The 16,874-nt window shown below is 49.5% G+C and overlaps 1 protein-coding gene across 1 annotated transcript; it reads right to left on the reverse strand.

Moving 5' to 3' along the window:
- Positions 1 to 290: 290 nt before the first annotated feature.
- MED25 (mediator complex subunit 25) lies at positions 291 to 15,734 on the reverse strand. Its single transcript, XM_056863909.1, has 19 exons — positions 15,512 to 15,734; positions 14,001 to 14,046; positions 13,759 to 13,883; positions 13,464 to 13,562; positions 12,361 to 12,481; positions 11,362 to 11,518; positions 9,880 to 10,010; positions 9,709 to 9,802; positions 8,136 to 8,332; positions 7,888 to 8,010; positions 7,708 to 7,793; positions 6,776 to 6,833; positions 5,674 to 5,781; positions 4,305 to 4,478; positions 2,827 to 2,928; positions 2,615 to 2,689; positions 927 to 1,100; positions 599 to 806; positions 291 to 417 (listed from the first exon to the last, which is right to left on the reverse strand). Exons 1-19 carry the CDS (start codon positions 15,646 to 15,648, stop codon positions 308 to 310), a joined length of 2,325 nt encoding a protein of 774 aa, XP_056719887.1. The 5' UTR covers positions 15,649 to 15,734; the 3' UTR covers positions 291 to 307.
- Between the last annotated feature and the right edge of the window lie 1,140 nt (positions 15,735 to 16,874).

Consider the following 16,874-nt stretch of genomic DNA (forward strand, 5'->3'; position numbering starts at 1 on the left):
GTCTGGTTGGGCTGGGTTAAGACTCTGGTTTCCTTTCTCCATCTCGGACAAATGCCAGAGTCTGGTGACCCAAAAGGGGAACCAGCAGGCGAAAGGGGAGGCTCAGCACGACGGCTGCAAATGGGAACCTCTCTCAAGAAAGACCAAAACGTGGAGAGCAAGAGAATAATAATAATATTTGTTAACAATCAGGGGGGGAAATATTACACGGGAGAAACAGATGCGATGGTCTCCCAGCAGGGAAGTGCCCTCCTGAGAACAGAAACTGTTTCAGCTCCGGGTGACGCTGGAGCGAGATCCTCCACTGTCAGATGAGGTCCATGAGGATATCGTCCTCCATGACGCTCGGGGCGGGGACCTGCTGCAAGCCTTGCTGGGATACGGGGCCCCGGGGCCCGGCGTTCATCAGCATCTGACCTGGGGAGGGGGCAGAAAAGGTGAGAGGGGATACAGCAGGTTGAAAGGGCACACGCGGGGACAATCGCTGGGACAGGAAAGCATTCTAAGCCAAGATCCCTCCCCCAGCTTCTCACACACGGTGGTCCCTGGGGTAGGGAAACAGCATTTTTTGCTTGAATAGGTAAAGTCGCCACAGTACCTTGCAACGGTGCCCGGGGTGCCATCTGCCCAGGCCACTGTTGCCCGGGGGCTTGGTGCATGAGGGGCTGTCCTGGGAGCTGGAGCTGCTGCTGTCCGGGAGGCTGGTGCCCCAATGGCTGCCCCATGGGCTGATGCGGCAACATTCCCGGAGAACCCTGCTGGAGGTGATGGAGGGGCGCCTGGGACTGAGGAACTCCGGCTTGGGGCTAAGTGCATATGAAAGTATAAAGACAGAAAATCAGACACGCCGGGTTTCGCTGTGCACGTTCGTTCCCTGAGCGACCTCACAGGCCCCGGTGGAGAGAGGAGGAGACTTCAATGCTTACCGGCTGCTGGCTCAGGAGGAGGCTGCGGAGCTGCGGGTTGGCTCCGGGGTTCTGGGGCCGGAGCATCGCCCCTCCTTGGGTGGCCTGCTGTCCAGACTGCGGGGGACCTTGTGCTTGTGGGGGTTGGCTGGTGGGCGGAGCAGCCGACTGGGGTTGCTGCATTCTAATCGGCATCTGGATCGAGAAAAAGATACGAAAATAATAATAACAGGAGCTGGTTTTTATATGCCAGCTTTCCCTACCACATAAGGCAGAATCGAACCGGCTTACAATCTCCTTCCCTTCCCCTCCCCGCAACAGACACCCTGTGTGGCAGGTGGGGCTGAGAGAGCTCCAAGAGAGCTGTGAATAGCCCAAGGTCGCCCACAAGGCTTTGTGTGGAGGAGTGGGGAAAACCAACCCGGCTCTCCAGATTAGAGTCTGCCGCTCATGTGGAGGAGTGGGGAATCAAGCCCAGTTCTCCAGATTAGAGTCCACCGCTCCAAATCACCGCTCTTAACCACTACACCACGCTACAAACACTACACCAAGAAGTCACAGAGATTTATGTATGTCTGAGGTTTCTGGAGTTCAAACACCACCTTGCCCTGCCCTCAGTTTGGGGGGCATCACAACCTAGAACAGTGCAGAGGCAATGAAGGCCCGAAGAGCTTCTGCACGGTCTGCTACGCTTTAGATAAGAACCCGCCACTTGCTTTCCAGTGCAATCAGGCATATACGCACAACTCACCCTGCAGCTTTTGAAACAGGCCAATGACCAAAGGGTCTTTTATGACATTCTGGGTGAGGGCAGGGCGTTTGGTAACAGGGGGGCCATCACAGGAAGGGTGAGAGGGGGGAATACATGAGCACAGGAAGCTGCCTTATCCTGAATCTTGAATTTAAACATGATAGCCATGTTTAAATATTTGAAGGGATGTCATGTTAATGAGGGAACTAGCTTGTTCTCTGTTGCTTCAGAGACTAGGACATGGAGTAATGGATTTAAACTAAGAGAAAAGCGATTCCACCTAAACATTAGGAAGATCTTCCTGACGGTGAGGGCTGTTCGATGGTGGAATGCACTGCCTCGGAGGGTGGTGGAGTCTCCGTCTTTGGAGGTCTTTAAGCAGAGGCTGGATGGCCATCTGTCGGGAGTGCTTTGATTGTGGGATCCTGCATGGTGGGGGGAGGGTTGGGGTCACTGGGGATGTGGGGGGGAGGTAGTTAATTTCCTGCATTGGGCAGGGGGTTGGGCTAGATGACCCTGGTGGTACCTTCCAACTCTATGATTCTATGAATTAGACCCTTGATCCGTTGAAGTCAGTATTGTCTGCTCAGCCCGGCAGCAGCTCTCCAGGGTCTCAGGCAGCAGTCTTTCACATCACCTACTTGCCTGGTTCCTTTAACTGGAGAAGCCAGGGATTGAACCTGGGACCTTCTACATGCCAAGCAGATGCTATACCACTGAGCCACAGCCCCACCCCAAGTCAGTATTTGTCTGCTCAGCCCGGCAGCAGCTTTCCAGGGTCTCAGGCAGGGGTCTTTCACATCACCTACTTGCCTGGTTCCTTTAACTGGAGATGCCGGGGGTTGAACCTGGGACCTTCTGCATGCCAAGCAGAGGCTCTACCACTGAGCCACGGCCCCTCCCAATGATTCCAGGGATTCCACCCCCAACTGATTCGGTAAACCGTCCCATGACTCACCATGCCCTGTTGCCGTTGCTGTTCTTCCATAATTCCCACCTGAGGCATACCGGGGCTCACCTGCTGGCCACCCATCTGCAGGAGGGAGAGGGGGTAACTTCTGTGACAGGAGCAGAGGAAGTGCGATTCGACGCTCAGAGCGGTGGCCCTCTTTTATCCGGTTGCTTTCACCAGAACGGCTACCAACAACCTCATGTGATACACCTTCTTACCTGTTGCTGGACCCCCTGTGCCACCGGCAGAGCCCCGGGCTGCTTTGGCAGGAAGTTCTGCGTGCCAGGCGCGGACCCGAGAGGCTGAGACCCCCCCATTTGCTGTGAAGAGAAAGAAAGCGAGAGGAGAAATAAACAATGGAAACTGGGGGGCGGGGGAGAATGTGCCAGGCCAGAAGTGACCACCTGTGGACTGGATACCCACTTCAATAAAAAAAACAACAGCCCCCGCTTCCCCCTGCGCTAAGGGTTCTATGGAGCTGAGAAGGCTATCAAAACGTAAACTTGCAAACAAAGTAATATAGTCAGACAAGAAGAAATGCAATAGTGTGCACAATAGAGCACGGAGTTTGCTCCACCCTCTTTTGGGGTATTTTACCACAGAGTATGCCAAAGTAGTAAAATCTATTAACCTTTCCCAAGTATAGAACAGCCTATATGACGGTTCGGCTGAATGCTCTGCAGCCACCTAACTTGAAGGGCAGATTTAGTAAAGTTCCAATTTTTCCAATAAGATCTGCTTTTGTGGGTGTGGCAGTATAGGTACAAGAAGTCATTTGTTTTTTCAATGTCCTTTATTTGAGGTTAATAGACAGAGACTGGTTGAGTCATTTGATAACAGAAAGAAGGCACTCACCCATCCTGAATTTTTTAAAATAACGAACAACTCGGAAATGGTAAAGATGGCAAAACATGTATATATTAAAGCAGGGGTGGGGAACGTCAGGCCCGGGGGGGGGCGTTGAAGGCCCGCGAAATCATTTGGTCTGGCCCTTCGTGGGTCCTGGCAGATCTCTAGTTCAGAAGGATCTAAGACTGGCCATCTGCACCCTCCTGCAGACAGGAATAGGATCTATTCAAGGCGGATGTGAATTTGTTTTGCTGAGAAAAGGAACCTTTTTTCCCCTTGCAGAAGAGTCATTAGCTATGGAGCTGCTAGGCCCGCTCAAGAAACATATTCCCTCTGTACTACAAGAGGGCTGGGGGTGGAAGTGGCGACAATGGAGGGGTTAAAGGGGACAAGGACAGAATGTGTGTGTGTGGGGGGGAGTTCTTAGCCAGTGTGTCCTCATTTCACCCCTGCAGGCGGAGGTAGCAGGAGCTGGCTGTAGAATCCGGCCCCGACCATGCGGAGCAGGAGCAACTCCAGCGTGCGGCTGGACAGCTATGCCCGGCTGGTGCAACAGATCATCCTGTGCCACCAGGTGGGTGAGTGCGCCACCAGTTGGATGCCTGCCTGCTTGCCCACGCGGGGGATGGGGTCATCTGGGGCAGCTGCCTGCTTGGGGCTTGGTCGGCTAATTTTTAAGTTGATAATTTTGTATGGCCCGCGAATGATGTTATAGATATCCAAATGGCCCTTGTGGAAAAAAGGTTCCCCACCCCTGTATTAAAGGATAAGGGGAATATATTTTCTTGGGCGGGGGAGAAGAGGGAGAAAGGTCACTGCCTGGGGTGTGGGAAAAGGGAATATCTACCTTTTGTTGCTGAACCTGTTTGTGGTTGGTGATGACCTGCCGAATGCCATTGACGAAGCCGCTCTGGTCATAGGGAATGAGGCCCATGAAGATTTTCTTCTTGGAAGAATACAGCAGCATCAGCACCCGCACCTCACAGGGAGTGGTGTGAGGGAAATGCACACAGCCCGCCTGCTCCAGAAAATAAAAACAAATTAGATCGTGATGCATCCGCTCCAGAATCCGGAGCCCACGACAGCTAAGAACTTTCTTCCTCCCCAAGAGCGATAAGGAGCCCGATGCGGAAGATGAAGGCTGCCCGCATGACCAAGAAACTCCACCTAACAAAAAAAGAGAGGGGGGTTCTTTTCCCATGGCCAAGATTCGCCAGCTGTGACTACAAGCCTTCAAGAAAGTGAGCCAGAAACCCCGCCTGCAAAGTTCATGGTCAAGCCTCCTGGAAATAGGAATGCTTGACCCTTTGCCAAGAAGAAGAGTTGGTTTTTATATGTCGACTTTCTCTACCGCTTAAGGGAGACTCAAACCGGCTTACAGCCACCTTCTCTTTCCCTCCCCACAACAGACACCATGTGAGGTAGGTGGGGCTGAGAGAGCTCTAAGAGTGCTGTGACTAGCCCAAGGTCATCCAGCTGGCTTCGTGTGTAGGAGTGGGGAAACAAATCCAGTTCACCAGATTAGCCTCCGCCGCTCATGTGGAGGAGTGGGGAATCAAACCCGGTTCTCCGGATCAGACGCCACCACTCCAAACCACCACTCTTAACCACTACACCAGATCTGGTTTGGGAAACACCTGGAGATTTTGGGGGTGGAGCCTAAGGAGGGCAGGGTTTGGGGAGGGGAGGGACTTCAGTGGGATATAATGCCATAAAACCCACCTTCCAGAGCGGCCATTTTCTCCAGGGAAACTGAGCTCCGTGGCCTGGTGATCAGCTGTAATAGTGGGAGATCTCCAGCTACCACCTGGAGGTTGAGCAAACCGAAAAATAATCTAACAGGCACACAAACCACAATCAAGTAATTAGAACATAAGCCTAGACTCTTTCAATATTATGGCATGTATTATAACTCATACATAAAGAATATCAAGCAAAGAGTAAGTCTTGATATTCTTTACGTATGAGTTATAATACATGCCATAATATTGAAAGAGTCTAGGCTTATGTTCTAATTACTTGATTGTGGTTTGTGTGTCTGTTAGATTATTTTTCGGTTTTCTCAGTCTAATAACAGCACAAGTCTTAGCATTACTACCACCTAGAGGCTGGCAATCCTACTTGTGCCTGAGGTACACTGGGGAGATTCTGCCTTCTCTGAATGAATGGGGCCACCCCTCCATCCACCCTCACCCTCCAGCTCTGCAGCGCCTTACAAATCCATTGCCCATGATGCGGTAGAGGCCCTTCAGTGACTCCAGGTCCTTGTTGGTGAATTGGAAATGAACCATGCGCGAGTTACGGAACAGGTGGCCCAGAGTGGTCTACAGGGGGGAAACAAAGGCAGCCAACTGTTAGGCCAACAGGAAACGGAGCTTCACATACCGACAATCAAGCCCTAAACGGACTTGTCCTATAATACAGAAACCGAGAGATACAATGGAATGTCCTATACTGTCCATACAAAAGTTATCAGTATCACACCGATTTCTAATGGGGGAAGTCATGGCAGGGGGAAGAAGGGAATAAAGTTCAAGCCTCTAATCACTAAAGACAGCCATGGAGGAGGAAGAGGAGGAGGAGGAGAGGAAGAGGAGGAAGAGGAAAAAGAGGAGGAAGAGGAAAAAGAGGAGGAAGAGGAAAAAGAGGAGGAAGAGGAAAAAGAGGAGGAAGAGGAAAAAGAGGAGGAAGAAGAAGTTGGTTTTTATATGCCAACTTTCTCTACCACTTAAGGAAGAACCAAACCAGCTTACAATCACCTTCCCTTCTCCTCCCCACAACAGACACCCTGTGAGGTAGGTGGGGCTGAGAGAGCTCCAAGAGAGCTGTGACTAGCCCAAGGTCACCCAGCTGGCTTCATGTGCAGGAGCGGGGAAACAAAACCCAGTTCACCAGATTAGCCTCCGCCACTCATGTGGAGGAGTGGGGAATCAAACCCGGTTTCCCAGATCAGAGTCCACCGCACAGCAACACGCCTGTTAACTGAACTGCACAGAACTGGCGTGCAAATGATGAAAATCAGCAGAAGGCTCAAGACTCACAATCTGTTTCTTATGCTTTTCAGGACAGACCAAGTGGCCCCACCCCTACCATGCTGAACACTTTAAAGAAAACTAACAAGCCTTGCACAGAAGGGTTTGTTACATATTTCCCCCTGCCCCCATTTTACAGTGGCAGCCACGAAGGTTGTCCGAGCAGGGAACCAAAGCCAGGTTTCCCCACGGCTCAGATCCAACCTGCTAGATACCGGACTGCCCTGGATCTTCGGAAGCTACAGCCCAGAGTCAGGCCACGGCAATCACAAGCGCTTCTTCTTACCAGGAGCTGCTGGGGGATGAGCTGCATTATGAGCTTCTGCGGCCACTGCTCGGCCTTCCTGGAAGGGGGGAGAGAGCAGGGGAGATAGTCGCTGCTGATAGTTGCACTGAGGCCAAAATTGTATTGAACACATTATTACACATGAAGATGCCTTATACTGAATTAGACTCCTGGTCCATCGAAGCCAGTATTGTCTACTCTGACTGGCAGCTCTAAGATCTCAGGTAGAGGTCTTTCACATCACCTACCTGCCTAGTCCCTTTAACTGGAGATGCCGGGGATTGAACCTGGAACCTGAGATGCCGGAGATTGAACCCATCTATCCACCCCACCCCCCCATTTACAGGCAGGACCTTACTGAGCTGGGACTGGAAGTCCGTTCTGGCTCCCTGGACAGGGTGTCGCACAGCCAGAGGACTTGTCTCCTCCATCATTTCCTCAACCTTCCCATCCCTTCCAAACCCACCCGCCCCTCCAAGCTCTCAGTCTATTCACAGTACGTCCACAATAGTTCCATTCTCCCTCCCAGGGCCGGTGCTCCCATTAGGCAAACTAGGCGGTTGCCCAGGGCGCAGACCTCAGAGGGGTGCAGAACTAGCCTGAGGGATACAGTTTTAAACAGATTAGCGTCTTGAAAAAAAACGCAACTGAAAATTTATGTTTACTTTAAGATGAGTACCACAACTGTGCTATGGAATATAATTAATTCTAACGTCTTATAAAAAGTTTTGTGCTTTTATTTTTTCCTACAAAACGTCTGTTTTTGAAAATTGGTTAGCAACCGGGGTGGGTGGGGGCACAAGAGTTAGCCTTGCCTAGGGCGCAAAAATGACTGGCACCGGCCCTGCTCCCTCCTCCCCCTTCCTGAACAGCCATCCTCCCTTCTCCTCTGTGAAGCAGACTGACAAGGAAAGAGAACCCCAGAAACTTACAAGTTCTCCCCTTGGTTGACGTACACTTGACAAGGAAGGGAACGAGTGAGTTTGGTATTGGAATCCACAGAAGTTGGCTTGGGCTTCTGAAGAAGAGGGACAGGCAGAAAGTCAAAACATCCCAAGGTAGGGGGTTCCTGGCTCTCAGCTCATCCCGCCCCCCTGCAATTCGGACCTCACCTCCTGCCACTCCAGCACGCCGCTCCATGCCATCACCCTGTTTGCGACCGACTGCTGGGTTGTGCCGATTTGTGCAGCCGCCGGCTGGTTAACGCTCATGTTGCCGGCAGCAACGCCACCAGGCTGGAAGGGCAAAGTTGGATCACTGTTACAAGCAGCTCTGCTGTCGCCTAGACGGAAGCGCAGTCACGCCAGGGTGGAAAGGCCTGGTGCGCGCGCATGGCCGTACGGTCGGGGCCTGCATGTACCATTGCCGAGGCGCCAGGCTGTGGAGGAGTCTGCACATTCGGCTGGACCAACATTCCAGAGCCCGTGGTAACGGTGGAGACCAGACTGGACTGGGAAGAGACAGGAAGCTTCGGAGGCAGGGCTGGGACCGAGCCGGCTGGGTGGGTCTGTGCCGGAGCGGGACTGAAGGTCGGTTGCATGGGGTTCAAGGGGGAGACTGCAGAGAATGGGAAAAAGAGCGAGAAGGCAACATGCTAACAGGACTGCAGTCTTCAGTCCCACCACCTCAGGGAGTATAGATTTGATTTCTACCCTGCACCTTTCTTGGCAAGCCTGGGCTCAGGGCAGCTTCCAACAATCATAGAATAGAATCATAGAGTTGGAAGGGACCACCAGGGTCATCTAGTTTAACCCCCTGCATAATGCAGGAAATTCACAACTACCTCTCCCCCACACCCCCAGTGACCCCTACGCCATGCCCAGAAGATGGCCAAAAAAAAAAAAAACCCTTCCACGATCCCTGGCCAATCTGGTCTGGACGAAAATTGCTTCCTGACCCCAAAGTGGCAATCGGCACCACCCTGGGCATGTAAGAAAGGGCCACGAGAGCCAAACACTGGTGCAAACCTTCCTGCCCTCCCTCTCATCATAGAATTATACAGTTGGAAGGGGCCTCTCATGATCTACCTAAGGGTCGTAGAATCAGCACTGCTGACAGATGGCCATCTAGCCTCTGCTTAAAAACCTCCAGGGAAGGAGAGCCCAAAAAACTCATGCAGTATAAAGTAAATACATAACATGTAAAACCATAATTCCTGATCTAAATATTACAAAATGTATTAAGTTATAGGTTAAAAGATGGCACCTTGTGCTATGAAGCCACCTCATGTAGGGGTCTCAGGAGGGTAGAAGGTAGATGTGGGGGGGACAACCAACCAATGAGAGCTCACAGGCCCAAAAAGGTACACAGGGAAGTGGAAAGAGGAAAAACAGCAAGGGGAAGAGAAAGAAGAAGGAAAGGAAGGAGAGGGGGGAGAAGGCGTGGAAGAAGAGGGAGAAGAACAGGAAGAAGAGGGTGAGGAAAGAGAGGGAGAAGGAAAGTTGAGTGTTTATTTGCCAATTTTCTCTACCTTTTTGAGGAGAATCAAACCGGCTTACAATCTCCTTCTCTTCCCCTCCCCACAACAAACACCTTGTGAGGTAGGTGAGACTGAGAGAGTTCAGAGAGAACTGTGACTAGCCCAAGGTCACCCAGCTGGCTTCATGTGGAGGAGAGGGGAATCAAACCCGGTTCTCCAGATTAGAGTCGCTGCTCATGTGGAGGACTGGGGAGAACCCGGTTCTCCCGATTAGAGTCTAGCGCTCTTAACCGCATGCTGTAGTTAAGGGGAAAGGAAAGGGGAAAGGGAAAAAAGGGGGGAAGGGCCGGAGAAAGGGGAGAGAGGGGAGGGAGGAAGGGAGTGTGCACATGGCTGAACTGTTGGCTGAATTGAGGGCTGATGCAAACACACCAATAACCCCCTTCACCTCTTCCAGCCTAATCCCCTGTTCTTCCCCTCCCCTTCCCAGCCTGAGACACAGGCAAGGACTCACAGCGACTGCCCAGGCCGGCTTTCTGGTTCTTGGCGGCCTCCACTGCGGACTGAGCAGCTGCCTGAGCAGCAGTGAGAGTGGCGGAGGGCGGGACCTGAAGAAGAAACCGGACGTCAGAGCTGGGAGGCAAGGGCCCCTCCTCCCCCACACCTCCCAGGTTCAAGGACGGACCTGGTACGGCTGGGACACCGGCGGCATGGCTTGCGGAGGGGTGGCGGGGAGCTGGGGCTGCACGGTGGGGAGCTGGGGCTGGGGCAAGGCCTGTTTGGGCTGCAGGGCGTTGGGGGCACTTCCTCCTCCTACTGGAGACAAAGAAAGAAGATGTGTTAGCTGGAAAGAGAGGGGTGAGGCAAGCCAATAACCAATAACCTTTTGCACGCAGTCCTTGGCTCTCTCCAACCGTACAGCTTGGATCTGATAGGCTAGAGGTGCAAAAGAACAAGGAACAATACAGATAGGGTTGCCAACAACTTGGAGAAAAAAATCTCCTGTCCCTTTAACAGAGGGCTTGATATGTGGAAAAGGGCAGCTGAAGCTTTTGTGGCATGGAGATAAATCACAGCATCTGGTTAATAACATATGCTATTAGGCCTTATTTAAAGGGGTGGGACATTTTTTTCCTCCAAGTTCTTGACAACCCTAAATACAGGAGAAGAAAGCCCCAAAGCTTGGAAGTCATATTCAGTTTCTCCTCAAGCTCCTAGGATTTCACTTGGCATTTAACTCATACGTAGTCAAGTTCTTCTAAATCACCAATAAGGGATAATAACCTGCACCTTTTAAGTGGAAGCAGAATCCCGGAAGGTAAATCCTACATATTTATGCCACATTTGGGACTTTTGCCGTGCAAAAGCCTAACTGCAGAGTAGAATTGCAGAATCATAGAGTTGGAAGGCACCATAAAGGCCATCTAGTCCATCCCCCTGCTTAATGCAGGATCAGCCTAGAGCACCCCTGACAAGTGTTTGTCCAGTCTCTTCTTAAAGACTGCCAGCGAGGGGGAGCTCACCACCTCCCTAGGTAGCTGATTCCAACGTCGAACAACTCTTATTGTTAAAAAAGCACATGTCAGCCGCTGTCAGCCACTTGAATACAAACACCTGTGGCCTACGACATGAACCTAGTGAGCCTGGCCTAGGATTACAACCTTACTGTTAGCTGACTTCCAGGTATGTTTCTCCCCCATCCCCCCAACAAAAGCATCGCCTGCTCATAGATGCTTAAGGAGTTGGGCGGATCTGGAGGGTGGGGTGGAAACCACCCTCCTTCATGTGGGGTGTTAGCAAACATTTCCCTGCATTCTTTTTTTCCTCCCTCCTTCCAGGCCAGTTCCATCAGCCTGCCGCTACTCGGCGTGATACAGGCACAACTCATTTTATTGCCTGTGTCGTATTTTGGTAATTCTTGCAATATTTCAAACTTTATCATTATTATTACAGTATATTGGGGGTTTTTTAGACATAATGCTATTGCACACTTAATAGACTACAGTAGAGTGTCAACGTAACTTTTATAAGCACTGGGAAACCAAAACATTCATGTGATTCGCTTTATTGCACTGATCTGGAGCCGAACCCGCAATATCTCCGAGTTAGGCTTGTGCTTCCCAGTGGCATCCGACCGCTCTCCCACCCCTCCCCAGCCAGTCCTTACCTGGCAGCACCATGCCACGGATGAGGATCATATGCCGGGGGTCCTGGCTGAATTCCTTCAGCTGGGCCTCCATCATGCCCCCCATCACGGCCTTCTCAAAAAGGACGCGCAGCGCGGGCAGCCTCCGCGGGGAGATAATGGAAAAGTGGATGCCACGCTAGGGGGAAAAATAAAAAAGGATGGATGGTTGAACAGGGCTACCCCTCCCGTATTCAATTATTTAGTCGCTTCATTTATACCTTGCCTTTCTGGGGACCCGAAGTAGCTTACGTCGTTCTCCTCTCCCCCTTTTTATCCCCACAACAACCCTGTGAGGTAGGTTAGGCTGAGTGCTCGTGGCTGGCCCTAGGTCACCCAGCGAGCTTCCATGGTAGAGTGGGTACCTAGTCCGGTACTCTAACTATCCCAAGGTGGCACAGGGAGGTCTCCTGTAGATTCCTTCCCCAGGCAGCTTTTGAGCATCCGCCGACATTCATACAACTTGGAATGCCTCAGTCTCAACTTCTCCTCCTCCTCTGGCCCCAGTCCCTTTCTCAAACCCCTGATATTCCAGCTCTGCTGCTGTGTGATCCAAGCAGGGCTGCCAGCCTGTTTTTCTGTATTTCTACCCTCCTTCTGAAAACAATACACCCCCCCTCTCAGATCCTGGGCCTTTGTTCCTTGCTTGGATCCCTAAACTGGTTCCTGGTTCTGTTCCACCGCCATCAATCCCAACCTTAAGATGTCAGTGTCAGGCCCAGAGAAATGACATCACCTTCAGCGCAACCCAAAAGTGAGGTCATCGCATTGAGTGATGCTCTAGCATTTGCTAAGAACTCTACATTTAAAGCACAGAGTTTGGGACGAATGCTAGAGCGCCCTCCTTGGTGCGATGTCACTTTCAGGTTGTGCTGGAAGTGATGTCATTTTGCTGGGCCGGACATTGACGACTTAAGCCCCTACTTCCTCATCTCCCTGCCCATTATGCTGAAGAGCATAGGAGTCCAGGTTATCACTCACCTCACCAATCTTCTGAACCAGGTTCTCTGTTGTATAACCGGAATATGTGGTACTTTCTACGGCTGGAAGCAAGTAGGGCGGGGAGTTGCAAATAAGGATGCAGACTTTGTGAGTGGGTCCTCTGTTTGGGGGGAGAATATAAAAAGGGACTGCAGGTGAAGCCAAGGAAACTACATGTCCTGTTTGGATCCAAAGCAGGATTCAGAAGTCATAGAATCAGAGTTGGAAGGGACCACCAGGGTCATCTAGTCCAACCCCCTGCCCAATGCAGGAAATTCACAACTACTCCCCCACACACACACCTCCAGTGACCCCTGCTCCATCCCCAGAAGATGGCCAAGGTGCCCTCCCTCCCATGATCTGCATGAGGTCATAGAATCAGCACTGCTGATAGATGGCCAGCTAGCCTCTGCTTAAAAACCTCCAGGGAAGGAGAGCTCACCACCCCCTGAGGAAGCCTGTTCCACTGAGGAACTGCTCTAACTGTTAGAAAATTCTTCCTAATGTCTAGACAGAAACTCTTTTGATTTAATTTCAACCCGTTGGTTCTGGTCCAACCTTCTGGAGCAACAGAAAACAACTTGGCACCCTTCTCAATATGACAGCCCTTCAAGTACTTGAAGATGGTTATCATATCCCCTCTCAGGACAACATTATTATGACTTTGTCATGTCTTGATTATAGCAGCTGGGTCTATTACCATGGCTTTGCATACAAGCCTGGTGTAAACCATGGATTTAACACTGGCAGAGGTTTCATGAATGGGGAGTCGTCTCAGACCCACATCAACTGGGCTGGACAGATGTGAGAAAGAAAAGACAAAGGCAAAGAGTTCAGCATTCAGATGCCACGGTATGCCTTTCCCCTTATATCTTTACAACAAAACAGGCTGGAGACTTTTTAAATGAAAGCTGAGAATCCGACAGAACAACTCCCAACTTTTAAACTGGTTCAGAATCACAACATAAATACAATGCTGCACACTTCTAATGAGCCTGATCACTGGCAAGTACTAAAAACAGACAGGAACCCCTCATGTACATACACACACTTCCTTCCAGCTTCCTCCCCTGCCTTATACGTGCCCCAAAAATAAAACTTACATTTGTTCTCTCATCTTCTTGAAGTCGTCGAACAGTTGCAGAGCCGTGCTGAGCCCTTCTGAAATGAGACTGCAGCTCTCTCCACCACCACCCACAAATCTTGGATGAAGGAGACAAAACGGTATTGAACTTGCAATGGGACCTAAAGGCCTTATCCTGAAACCTGACACAGAACCTTATGCATATATAAAACTGCCACACACCAAACCAGACACTTAACACATCTAAGCCAGAACCAGAATTAAGTCATATGAATATACAGCATCTCCCAGCATTATGTGGAAATCCAACTCACTGAATGCTGTCAAGCCACGTGACGAACTCATAAGCACTGCTAGTTGGCGCATGGCACTGCACGTATGACTCAGGGGCGCAGTCGACTGTATTGAACACCACCAGGCTGTACTGGGTTCCTCCATACTGCAAAACAGTGAAGAGGGAGAAGCCGGTTAAAGAGGATGGTTCTGGGCAGAAATATTCTCAGCACCATGCCTCTTGCGACCCAGGACACTGATTTTCTGCAACTTGCACACTTACATCTCCTCCAAAGTCTGTCTCTGCTGGGGGACCACCGTTGAAGTACCTGGAAACAACAGAAAACAAAATCTAGCAGACAGATATGGCTATCGTTGATGGTTGTCTCAAACAAGGACACACTGAGAATTTATGGAAGAATCATGAACTTACTGAGAGAGCAGTAGTGAAACCATGAGACTAGTTATATTATCACCTGTCCGAATGCCTGGGGAAACTATTGCAAACAATGCGGATACCTTTGTACTGTACCTCAGTGAAGCCTTTAATTGTTTAAATCATCTTCATTATCAGTGCTAGCTTAATACTGCACTTTTATGCGTGATTTTCCTGGAGGCTTCGAAACAGAGTAATCTGGAAACTGCAAGATGAGCCATTCTTTCTTTTTGCAGCAATTATTTTTGACTTGAAGGAAGAATGGCGGAAATTTGAATGTTCTTCTTCCCTCTCCATCCCCTCCTTCTGTACCATATATTTCACATTGTAAGCCATTATTTTAAACCACCTTGAACACATAAGCAAAAAGGGAGAACATAACTACAATTTATTAATAAAATACCATCAATAAAATGCTATTCCAAGCTTCCTATTACCACATATGTTTCACTGAAGTCAGTGGGATGCATTTCCAAGTAAATGTGCATCCTAACACTATAATCCTATGTAAGTTTACTTGGATGTAAGACCACACGGTATTATATGGACACTCACCTGGGGATAAGCCCTACTGAAAATGGCACACGTTACTTAAAAGTAGAGTTGTATAGGGTCCGCCTTCACACATAACTTTGGACAAATATATAGGGGTATTTGGGGGAGGAAAGGGAGGATTCCTTCTTCGTAGTTGCAAAGAAATAAAAATTTGGTTCTCCCTTTCACATTATTTTTTTCTTTTCTTCATCCTCTAATTACACAATGGCTTTTTATAGCATTAGAAGTAGGAGATCAAATTTTTGATTATTTAATTAGGGCTCTTTAAACACATTTGTGCATTCACTGGCAAGTGGACTAGTAAAACGAGCCAGTATCTTTTGTGGACTTAACTGCAAAGCCGACACAACATACTTGATAGATATTATGAGTTTTATCACCAACTTGCATAAAATATTGAGTAAACAAATATTTTAGCCTTTTGTTCAATCATCCACACAAATATGCCATGAAATCAGTAATTAATATTTCATTGCACAAATGTGAAAAAGGAGCAATGGATTTGCCCACGCTCACTCAACGAATCTGCAATTTTCCAGAGCAAAGTCCGATTTAATACTGTTATCTGTAATTTACACTTGTTAGAAGACAACATACTTTATATTACAGCTATTAGCCATTTAAATAACAATACAGTTAAACAGACAGAACTTAGCAGTAGGTAGTTACTAACTATATAGTCCTTTCTGAGAATGGAGCGTTTTCTGAGCACTGCCTTCTCCAAAAGTGCCTGTACCCCCCAAGAGCCTCTTTTTCCTTGCAACAGAGATATTCTTATATGCTGGAACATACTCAACACTCACTCAATGGCAGGAAGAAGGTAATGCTTGCGCAAGGACTCGAAGTAAGGTCCAAGATTGGCAGTGCCCTCAATGACGAAGACCACGTCGGCTACCATCCCCATGGGCTGAGCAGGCATGTCCAGCATTGGCACCACCATTTCCTCCAGCTACCTAGGATGGGGAGGGGCTATACACCCAACAACATGGCATGAAATTAATCACCGAGGCAAAATTGAAACCAACGATTAATAATATTCAGTGCCAAAGGAACAGACACAGAATTTATATGTATCTGGTGGGGGACAGAGTAAGCAGAACAATAAAAAGGGAGAGAACTAGAGACTGAGAATTTAGTAGTGGAGGGAAGGTTATTGTAGGGGAGAATCAAGCAGAAGTGGAGCTATAAGTCAGGCAGAGGCAGAGTGGTTTACACAGGACATAAGAGGCCTCCTGGATTAGACCTAAGATCCATCCCATCTTGCATATATTCACCACAGTGACCATCCCAATGCTTCCAGCAAGCCCACATGCAGAGGAAAGCTTTGCTATTGTTTTCACCTTCATTTTGCCAACTTGTATTCCAAAGTACCCTGCTTGGATGTCTGTGTACTACCAAATTTATCAGTTTAGTTGTTGACTGCCCTTATCCAAGGAGCTCAGGGTGACAACACCCCTGGCAGGGAAGTGAGATTGATAGATGGCAACCCTAACCATCTCCAGGCCATCCAGCAAGCTTCAAGGGGGAATCTGAATTCAGGTCTCTCGGATCCCAGTCCAACACTCAAAGCAACACATCATGCTTGCTCTCAAGTGAATAAGCAGAGGCTTCATTTTGTGATAATTATTTTAATAGCCACGGATGTGCATCCTCAATTTATCTTAACCGTTTCCATTAAAGCCATCGACACTAGAAACCTAAGGTTGCCAACCTCCAGGTGGTGGCTGGAGATCTCCCACTATTACAACTGATCTCCAGGCGACAGAGATAGTTTACCTTGAGAAAAATAGCTGCTTTGGCAATTGGACTCTATGACAAGTCCCTCCCCTCTTTAAACCCCACCTCCTTAAGGTCCACCCCCAAAATCTTCTGGTATTTCCCAACCCAGAGCTGGCAATCATAAGTCTACATCTTGCGGCTACGAGTTTCATGGATTAATTACACGTTCTAAGGGTAATAGATGAGAAAAGACGATGGCTTGCTCTTAGGGTTGCCAGGTCCCTCTTCGCTATCGGTGGGAGAAATTTGGGGCGGAGCCTGAGGAGGGTGGGGTTTGGGAGGGGAGGGACTTCAATGCCATAGAGTCCAATAGCCAAAGCGGCCATTTTCTCCAGGTGAACTCATCTCTATCGGCTGGAGATCAGTTGTAATAGCAGGAGATCTGCT

The sequence above is a fragment of the Euleptes europaea genome, chromosome 18, assembly GCF_029931775.1.
Source record: "Euleptes europaea isolate rEulEur1 chromosome 18, rEulEur1.hap1, whole genome shotgun sequence".
In the NCBI taxonomy this organism is placed as follows: domain Eukaryota; kingdom Metazoa; phylum Chordata; class Lepidosauria; order Squamata; family Sphaerodactylidae; genus Euleptes; species Euleptes europaea.